We start from the raw sequence: 10,738 nt of genomic DNA on the forward strand, positions 1-10,738 counted from the left end.
TTTAATTATAATACTAGTGTACACAGCTCATGACACAGAGATCCATTGTGTTCATATATCATACTTAACCTGGTTAAAGTCATAGCAGTTGCTGTACAGTGCTATTATTAGTAGTTAGAACTATGTAATGGGAATATATTAAATGATACTCAGCCACATTTTGAAATAATCCATTATTTCATAATATATAAAGTAGTCACAAACATGATTTTACATATTTATTCTTTATTGTATTGCACAAAGTATCTACGCAATTCAGGGACATCACAATATTCCCTGAAAACCAATTGCTCTAGCACAACCTCTTCTGAGCATTGTAACTAGTTGGTGCTTCCTTCTAAAATGCAAAAGAATCCATCACACAATTTTAGACATTTGTCAATATTAATAACTGAAAGGACAACGTTAAAAGATCAAAATATGGATTTTATGTGAATGCACACAAATATACAGTTTATACTCAGATTCTCAAAAAAAAGGAAAGAAACAACAGTTCTCTGGTGCAATCACAAGAGTTTCTGTTTGTAGAAGTTGTTAAAAGTGTAATGTGCATAGAAACAGATTTCAGCTCATAAAATAATGCAGTTTTAACTTCACTTTATTTCTTCAGATTGTCTAGTACTGAAAATGTATTGGCATAAGAGCTTTCCCAGGAATTGCCCTTAACTTCAGTGGCACCAGTTTGTATTGGCTACACATTCTTAATAGTTGAACAGAAAAAGCCATTCCCATTTCAGCTTTAGAACTACACATTAACACTAAACAATAACAGTGCAGCCAGAATGAAAAACATTGCTAATATAATAATAACAACAATAGTTATAGTAGTACTAGTAAAAAGAATTTCATCATTCTGGGGAGTTACAAATAATTTTGAACTAATTATTATTACTTTACTTCATAAAACCTCTGCCTAGCATACATGGAATCTTTGAGAATCAAACACTTTCTGATTTTCAGAATAAGTTCAAATATTACGTTGACATCTCTTGTTTTAATGAAATATTTTAATACAGCTGAAAATTGTGTCATTAAAATATGTACTCATTTGAAAACATTTGCCATGCTAAAAAATATGTAAAAAAATAGTTTAAAGTCATTTGTTTTTAGAAAACATGTCAATTGCAAAAAGAACCAATTTTTATATACAAACAAAAGGCACAATCCATCCGAGGGTAAGCCTATTTCTTTTCCATTTATTCTCAATAGCTGAGATATTTAAATATTTACTTATTTTTCTCATTCAAATGAGTTGAGGCTTGACACCTTTTTATTAATAAGCAAAAACATTGGGAAACGATTGCAAAAATCAGTATGCATTAGATTGCAACTTTAATCGCTTGACATTGGATGGATGGTGTCTGTACATTTCAAATATATTTCTTTGAAGAAAACTGAGATGGCACAAAGCAGCAAGTTCTATGATTTGTTTTTGTCCATTACACTCAGTACTTCATCCAAAAGTGAGGGTCCGAGGTCAAGCTGCAAAGAAAGGAGGGGCTCTGCCAGGTCTGAAAGAGGGTCGTCTAATTTAGGCTGCATCTTGGTTTGATCACATGAAAGATGAGGGTTGTCAAGGAACTCCTCTGTTTGCCATTTGGTATATTGTTCTGAATGGCTAGTTGAATGGCTGTCTGTTCCATTAGTATAATATGATGCTGGCGCTTTCTGCTTCCATGTGATGTCATCTCTGTATATTTTCCCATTCTCCAAGTGTTTGCTCTTCTCCTGCAACTTTTCTTCCATTACCGGCTCACAACTATGCCTGGGATTCCTCAGGGGTCCCAACGAGTCCCGCTTTGAATTAAATGTCACTGGTGACAACAAGGGCAACATAAGGGCTTGAGAACCACCGATGGCAGGAAGCGATATGGCATTTTTAAGGACGGGAGAAGGAGTTTCAATAAACACTGAGTCAGAAGTGCTGTTTGCCCTTAGGAATTCATTGCATCCTTCATATTGGCTGGCTGCTGTTTCTCCCTCATTTCCAGGTAGAAGCTCATAATTTCCTTTCAGAAAAGAGATGTCTCCAAACACATCATGTTGTCCTTCTTTCCCAATATGAATTGTGTGGCGGAAGTCACCCAAAGGTGGACTGATCATATCAGGAGACAAAATGTCCCTCAACTTGAATTTCTTTCCTTTCTTATTATTGTCAGCTTTCAAGTAGATGGGTGTCTTGGCTGGCATCTTTTGACAATATGAGGAAAGAGAAGACTTTGTCTTCCTTGTTAAAAAAAGGGGGTTCAAAATACTCTAGGCGTACAAATTCTTTTTCTCCAACAACTCCTTTATGTATAGTATAAATCTATGTTACATTATTGATAGCAGCATCATTTATAAAAACATTCATATAACTGCCACTGATTCTGTCTCACAAACAAAATTTTAGAAGCTGGGTTGTTTTTATGTATAGTATGTTTCTTCAAGGTGACTGAGGCAGCTAGAATGCTGTGTTGTTTTCTCTCCCAACCCTGTAAAATAAAACAAAAAAAGCTTAGTATTTACTGTCTATAATGTATTCAATCTCTATTGCAGAAACAATAAATGGTACTTTTAATAGTTCTGGCATGATTAGCTCTGTGAAGTAGCGTTTCTTCGTTAAGCAAGATAAAAAAAATCTAACTAAGAGCTAACTAGCCTTTTTTTTCTAACTTGGCTCCCTGGACATAGTTACCAAACATAACTATCTTAATAGATTTACTATTTTGGATTCTCGTTTTTTTGTTCTACCATGGAATGGAATTCTTATGTTTAGCGCTCATACCTAAGGACATTCGACTCATCCAGATGATTAGTTCAAATACGGGTCTAACTTCCTATTTCTATAATCTGGCAAATTCTCTTTCAAGTATTATTTCATGCAGAGAGTTTAATGAGTTGGGGTGGCTGTCCTGGTTTGTGTGGTATATGTGTATGCACATCAACATACAGATGCAGAAAATTCAGGCTGCAAGTGGAGATTAAATATAAATATTGAAATCATAATCTTAGTATTAAAACTGTAGTTTCAAACCTTGTTGACATGTTTTGTTCCTATACAAATTTGCTTTTAGCAGCTGGCTTCCAATTTTAGGGCAAAACAATTTAACAAAATGAAACCCTGATTAAATTATCAGTTAAAAGCCACCCATTGAGATCTAGACTTGTTATAGTAACCAGTTGAATAATAGCTTCCTCAGCAAACAAGTAGATGTGAAAAGATGCGAAAGCAGATTTCAATCAAGGATTCAAATTAACTTACTATTCCGAATTTAACATATTTCATAAAGAAGACACACGCTAAGTAATGGTTATTCTAATACATACAAAAGTATAAGCAGCTCTTCCCATAATAAAATGAAGTAAAGGGAGGCACTTAAAAAAAAGAAATAAAAAATTACCAGAAATATACAAAAATGTAGTCCAATTATATAACAATAGAAAAAGAAATAACTGAATATTCTAAATCAGAAGTCCTTAAATTTCACAACAACACAGTCCTATAAAATTAAAACATGATTCTTCAAAATTCTCAGAATGTTGCTCTTAACTAAATATATAGTAAATAACTCATTTTCAAATATTAGAAACATAAGAAAGAAAAATATGCTGAAACTAAGAGTAACCTACCATGGGGAAAAGGAAAAAAATGTAACTTTGTAGGATTGAGTGAAGCCAACTGCCTTCAAGAAGGAACTGTATTGTGAAAAGCAAGGGAAAAGAAAATATTCCCAACAATTAAATGAGGAAAAGATCCAAATGGCTTTCACAACAAGTTATCATGATAACCAGAGAGAGGATGAAAGCCTTGAGCAATGAGATAGAGGCCTGCACAATGACTGAATACAGGCTTTTATCTTCAAGCAAGAAAGAATAAGAAAAGCTATGTAAATCAAGAATGTCAATAAACAGAGGAATATAACCAGAAAACGGAAATGAGCGCTCTTTTAAGAGAAATCACAGGAAAATATACCTAAATAGGTAGAACAGGAATGCTCTCAAGAGTAAGGATGATCTGACAGAACAAATGAGATTAAAGAAAAGCAGAAATTGGAGCTCAGGAACAGATACCGTAAATATGTACATGTACTGAAAATGCAAATAGGAGATTAAGGAGGAATGCAACAAAAAAAATAGATAAGATTATGGAGGATAAGGTTATTTCTGTAACAGCAAAGACTGGAACAGTTAGGCAATAGTTTTTCTAGTAGTAATATGTGAAAGACGAACACTGAAAAATAAGAGAAGAAATAGAAATGTCTTTAAATTATGAATTTGAAGTCAAATTCTGAAAATAACAAACTTTAAGAAGAATCAATCAATCATGCAAAGGTCCCTCATGATATATTTAAGATTGCTTGAATTGGTTTGTTAAGGTTTGTTAAGAGTATGCCTGCACTCTTCATGTTCTCAGATCTGATTATTATTCCTACAGTTAAAAAGCAGTAAAAAAAAAATACATGGTTGCTTTTTCTGTCCTTGCTTCCCACAAGGATAAAAAAAATCCAAAATATACCACAGATATTATTTCATCTTTTGAAAAAAGTTGGATGGTAATCCGTATTGAAAATAGAAGGAAACATAATCTGTGGCCCTCTGGGCTTCTGTAACTTCAAGCTGAAAAATGTGCTAAGGAAAAGAATGTTGAAGAGATTAGTCCTCTTTGTCTGATATGCCTGTTAGCTAAGGGCCTGATAACATACTCTAATCTAAAAACAACAACAACAACTGTTTTTCAATGGGTAAGAACAAAGTTATGCTTCCATTGTTTCCTGTGAGGATTTATTTTATTGTTTTCAAAAATGTTTAAAAATCATAGTCTATGCTAAATTTTCTGCAATTTAAGTGGTAGGCAGCACTCCACATAGACTACTACCCGATTGCTTGCAGCCTTGGGCAAAAAATCAAGTAGCTGATCAAAAATACCTAAATCATATACTTATTTAAGGGACAACAGTTTAGAATCAAAATCATGTCCTTATTCTAATTCATTTTGATTTTTACAAATCATTTATAGGGTAAAGAAATAGATCTCTAGAGATATTTCTAGAGATATTTGGAATAAAAATCTTTCTAATCAAATGCATAAAGCAGTAAAAATATCCTACCCTGGTTCTACTCTAAATGCTCAGAATTTGAACACAACAGCTTAAAGCAGGGGTGTCAAACTGCCGGCCCACGGGCCGGACATGTCACTAGGAAACCATGCCCACCCCATTGCCGGCAATGGGGAAAAAGCTCCGATACATTGAGCGACGTCACATGACATCGTGGGTTTGACATGTCTGGCTTAAAGTATAACACAGGATCCAATCTGGGTCAGACACCGGGACCAGATGTTTAGTCTTCTGAATTTTCGGATTCGTACTGGAGCCCATCCTCAGGGAACTTCTCAGGAACTGAAAACGTGGAAAACTAAACCTCTGGTTCCGGTGACCGACCCAATTTGGATCCTGCAAAATTATCCTGCTATATATATTTGCCTCCATTCTTAAGCATAACACAATCCACATATCTCTTATCCTGAAGATGCCTCTCTGAGCCCTCAAAATATGTGACTGGAAAAATATGTGTGCATTTAAACGTGTGTATTTAATAAGCATTTAATTTAAGAGCCAAAGTGACACAGTGATTAGAATGCAGTATTGCAGGCTAACTCTGCCCATAGCCAAGAGTTTGATCTGATTGGCTCAAGGATGACTCAACCTTCCATCCTTCCAAAGTCAGTAAAATGAGAAGCCAGATTGTTGGGAGCAATATGCTGACACTATAAACTGCTCAGAGAGTGCTGTAAAGCAGTGCTTTTCAACCCATGGTATATGTATCACTGGTGGTACTTGAGCACCTGGTGGTATGCGTATGACGGGTTGAAAAACACTGTAAAAAAGTGTAAGTGTAGAGGGGAATGAGCTAAAGCGGCTGCAGTGCTGCACAGGCCTGTGGGAGAGTCAGCTGGAGCTGCGGTATTGCCGGGGCTCTGCTGAGCGCCCAGGATTGGTGCATGGCTCAAACTGATTGGTGCTTCCAGGAGCAGTACGCAGCCTGGGGGAAAGAAGTCAGCTGGAGCTGCACTGAAGAGAAAAGGAGGAGGAGGGGGGTTAAAGGAGAGGATATAAAAGGAGGAGGTTTTGGCGGGAAAGGAAGAGAAAAAAAGACAATGGGGAAAGAGAAGGGGACGGAGGAGAGGCTTCTTTGAGACAAGCAGAGGGAGAGAAGGGGATAGAACAGTGCAGAGATTAACAGGCACAAGTTTCCCAGTAAAAGTGTGGTAAGTTGGTGTACAGATAGTCCTCAACCTATGACCACAATTGAACCCAAAATTTATGTTGCTAAGTGAGAAATTTGTTAAATGAGTTTTGTCCCATTTTATGACTTTTCTTGCCACATTTGTTAAGTGAATCACTGCAGTTCTTAAATTAGTAACGCGGTTGTTAAGTGAATCTGGTTTCCCTATTGACTTTGCTTGTCAGAAGGTCACAAAAAATGATCACATGACCCTGAAACAGTACAACCATCATAAATATGAATCAGTTGCCAAGCATCCAAATGTAAATCATGTGACCCTGGGGATGCTGCAACGGTCATAAGTATGAACAATGGTCATAAGTCACTTTTTTCAGTGCTGCTGTAACAGTCACTAAGTGAACTGTTGTAAGTCAAGGACTACCTGTACTTTATCACTTTTTTCCTTTTTTTTGGTAATCAAGTTTTTGACACATTGTTAGGCGACTGGTGGTACTTGAATATTGCCATATCTTCAAAGTGGTACAAGGTGAAAAGGTTGAAAAGTCCTGCTGTAAAGCACTATGGAGCAGTATATAAGTCTAAGTGCTATTGCTATTTAATTTAACAAATTAACTGTTTGTGACAGATTGACTTATGGGAAAAGCTCACCTTTTGTCTTTATAATGTTGCAAAGTTTGTGTCGTAGCAGTAGAGGGTAGATCTGAAAGAAAAGAAAAGGCAAAATTGAAATAATATTATACATGATAAACGTGTATTTTTTTAAATACACATGTCCCTTTTATATTTTTATAATCCTCTCCTGTCTCTTCAGTGCTTCTTCCATTGACTTATTTCAAATCATTTCATGTGAACCAATGACAGGTTTTATACAACAATATGAACATTAATTATCTTATAGATTATGTAAGGTTCACTAACTGATTAGGAGAAAATTTCATTTGAAATACTGAAATCAGTTATGAAGTCCACACTTACAAAACTATAGTGACAATGACAATTTAGAACACAGCTAGATAACAAAAGCTACGTTACTCATTGTTTAGATTTACACAATTCTTTTCCAAGTTTGCAACAGAATGTGGAAATTTAGAAATAAGGCAAGCACCTAAAAAGAAAAGACTTTAACTATTAGTGTGATCTAGGTAAGTTTGAAGTTAGTCATGTTGACCATTTAAAAATATTTATGGTATTCTCAGTTTGTAAATTTCAGTTACATCTGTGGGATTTATTTTAAAATAGCTATGCTTAGACTAACTTTCCTTAAATCTCACTTTGAATGTCTTTTATTGTAATCAATAGGCTTGAACCTTTATTTCATTAATGAAACCATCTGCGTGGGGAGAGTTGCAAGCATTATTTTAAATAAATAATTGAACTGGCATGTCTTTATCTCTGTCTTTTTCTCTATCTCAAGTGAAGCAGACAAGCAGTCATTAGAAAGAAATACTATATGTATAAATATTTAATGTTTTTATTCTTCATTTAAAAAAAACAATCAATTTATTTTTAATATTTAGATATTAAAATTATAGAGAATATGAGGGTTGCAGCCTCAAGAATTTTTTGCCATATAATCCAAATATGTAAGACTGGAGAATATATCAATAAATAAAATTTATGAATTATAAATAACCTAGTTTACACTTGGATTTTCTTTTGCTAGAGTCCCCATATATGATTTGTGAGCTGCTATTCAACCTACTGTGGGAAATTTACAAGTTTGTTGATGGATTTAAGGTAAACATGAGCAGAAATTGGTATAAATGTTATGAAACTGGAATGGTGAGAGTTGAACTTTTTCAGTAGGCTTGTGAGTTTTTCCATTTACCCATTACAAATTGGATAGGCCTGAAAATTATGACTTTGTAGAGTTTCCTTGCCCAACATCAATAGTTATTCTTCAAATGTTATGAGATTAGTATAAATGTTTGTGTAATAGCTGCCAGGAAAGGACACTAGTACTGTAAGGCTATTGTGGAAAACTGTGTGCATATAAATCTGAGAAACCTGTGCAAATAATGGCTGGTGCAGAAAGCATGAAACCAGTTTTATATCTTCAAAAACGCAAGAAATAACATCACACTAGATTCAAAATATTGCATTGAATTACTGAAAAGACAGGCAAGAAAATACACGCAAACCATTATCTTTAAGCTAGTTTATTGCTTATATTTTACATAAGGCAATGTTTACTCTGTATATTAGCCTTGGAGGTTTAATTCAGTAATCCCACCTCTGCATGCCACATGTATCTTGCACTGATCTATGTTAGCCTTTGTAGCACAGAATTGCCTTTAAAAATCCAAATATAGCAGTTATATGTGTGTCTCTCTCTCTCTCTCTGTGTGTTTGTGTATGTGTGTACAATATGTCAAAATATGACATGATGATCACAATTAAAAAAAAATAGTAAGAAAGTAAAATGAGCAAAAATGCATAAATTTGCATGGCAGTATATAAAAATTCACCTGTAGTATTAATTTTAAATTATCCATAGCAGAGGTAACTTATTACCATAATTAAACAAGGGAGGCCAAATATGAGTTGACCAATTGTTAAGTAAAGGGTTCTTCAAAATGTTTTGTTGAATTGTTAATTTTGCTGGTAGTATTTTCTGTGTTTTAAATACAATTTATCCCTGAATGATAGATGATGTACTTTATTTTTCCATTATTTTTCGACAGTAAATTTGGCAATTTACACAAAGCCCATTGTGCCATATTGATGGTAATCCAAATGGTTCATTAGCATTAATGGATTTCATGAAGCTATACATTTTCCCTTTCCTCAAAACCTTTGATCAAATTTTGGTTAATCAAGAGAATTAACGAAATGGAAATTGTCACCATAGATGCCAATATGTACTAATGTTATAACATATCCAACGCTAATCCAGAAAGACCTTGATAAATATAATAGATATTTGAGTGGTTGTAGTATCATCTATGAATTCCTGAATATTTTGCCAAAATATATTTGAAGAGAATTTTGTATCAAAAATGACTTTCAATCTCAATCACTAACAACAAATCTCAAATTCTCTTTCTGTACCATTTATAGACTTTTTAAAAAGGTTGTTACTTTCATTTAAATTTTGGGAATAATAGTAAAGACATTTCAAAAACTATGAACAATCTTAATTGATAAGCTTTCATAAATATAAGAAGAAACAGCAATACAATCTTACATAATCTGACCGGGTTGGAACCTGTGATTAAGTCTTCGGCAAAATGAATTTAATAAGGTTAGGTTTCTCATCAATAATAAAATCTCTTAATCTATGTTTCCATTCCTTTAACACTGCACATTTTAGTTAAAATTCATCTACATATTTAAACTGTGGGTGATTATAGAATGAGAGGAGAAAAGGCTAAAAATATTTTTGACCTTTTCCCAACTTTTAATATATGTTTTTTATACCTGTCCATTATCAAATCGATAATACTGTTCTAACAGAAAGAGTTCAACTTGTACTAACTCAGTGAACATATTTTGAGTTCTGAATATATATAAAAGTATCACATTATTTCAAATTTAAAAAACCAATTTGTTTTTTAAAAACAACTCTGTAAACAATTTCTTTGCAATGTAAAATATCAAATAATATAAAGTGAATTGGAAGCACTTGAAAAAGGAACTGCATTTTAGGAAATGAATAGAATAGAACAGAACAGAACAGAACAGAACAGAATAGAATAGCTATTCTATCTAGTACTTATGAAAATGAAGATAAAAATTAAATTTTGTTTTAAATGCAGCCAAACCTGTTTATAGTTGTTCTTAAACAGCTAAATCCAACTAGACTAAATACATCTTTGAAATTCTTTGTCAATGTTGACTATGAAAGTTATTCATCTGAGTCATATTTTTACAGTTTGGATGGAAAATGCAATAGTCATTTGCAATCACACTACATTAAGTTTTTTTTTAATGAAAATCATGAAGCTTCTTATTCATTTTAATAATCCCTGTTAACATTTCTATAATGAGATGAAACAAATTGGAGGGATATCCTTGTTTAGTAACCAAATTTATTTATTTATTTTTTTTAAAAAAAATCTGCTCTATTAATCTTTACTGCTTATGCCAAAGTTTAACAAAAAAATTATGTCCGAATTTCCATTTTAAACTTTTCTGAAGAACATAATGTTCATATAGCACAATATACCCAAACGACAAAAACACATTTTTTGTTGGGCATTGTTTATTACTGATCCTTACATGTGTTGGAAAATTGCTATAGATAATTTCCAGTTTAGTTTGCCCAGCACACTCCCAATCAATTCCCACATCCAGATTACAGCAAGTGCACATGCCACTCAGCACAGGTAGCATAAATACAGCTTGATGTTTATTAAACATCAGTAAACGCCAAATACTGTATGGATAATAATACTGTGGGAATTAGCATCAACAATCCCAAATGGAGTGGCCGTGGTTTATTCCAGGTTTAATCTTTTTTATGTACATAATGGCAGCAAAATAGAGATGGAATATATGGGACAGTAGG

At 33.6% G+C, this 10,738-nt stretch overlaps 1 protein-coding gene across 1 annotated transcript; it reads right to left on the reverse strand.

The window, feature by feature from the left end:
• Window positions 1-1,229: 1,229 nt before the first annotated feature.
• CDC42EP3 (CDC42 effector protein 3) lies at window positions 1,230-6,923 on the reverse strand. Its single transcript, XM_015816000.1, has 2 exons — window positions 6,877-6,923; window positions 1,230-2,474 (listed from the first exon to the last, which is right to left on the reverse strand). Exon 2 carries the CDS (start codon window positions 2,188-2,190, stop codon window positions 1,420-1,422), a length of 771 nt encoding a protein of 256 aa, XP_015671486.1. The 5' UTR covers window positions 2,191-2,474; window positions 6,877-6,923; the 3' UTR covers window positions 1,230-1,419.
• Window positions 6,924-10,738: the final 3,815 nt, after the last annotated feature.

Source organism: Protobothrops mucrosquamatus, unplaced genomic scaffold (assembly GCF_001527695.2).
Source record: "Protobothrops mucrosquamatus isolate PMUCROS unplaced genomic scaffold, P.Mucros_1.0 scaffold393, whole genome shotgun sequence".
NCBI lineage: Eukaryota > Metazoa > Chordata > Lepidosauria > Squamata > Viperidae > Protobothrops > Protobothrops mucrosquamatus.

Coding starts and splice junctions, on each gene's coding strand:
- CDC42EP3 (XM_015816000.1), bottom strand. CDS start 2,190: ATGCCAGCCAAGACACCCATCTACTTGAAAGCTGACAATAATAAGAAA.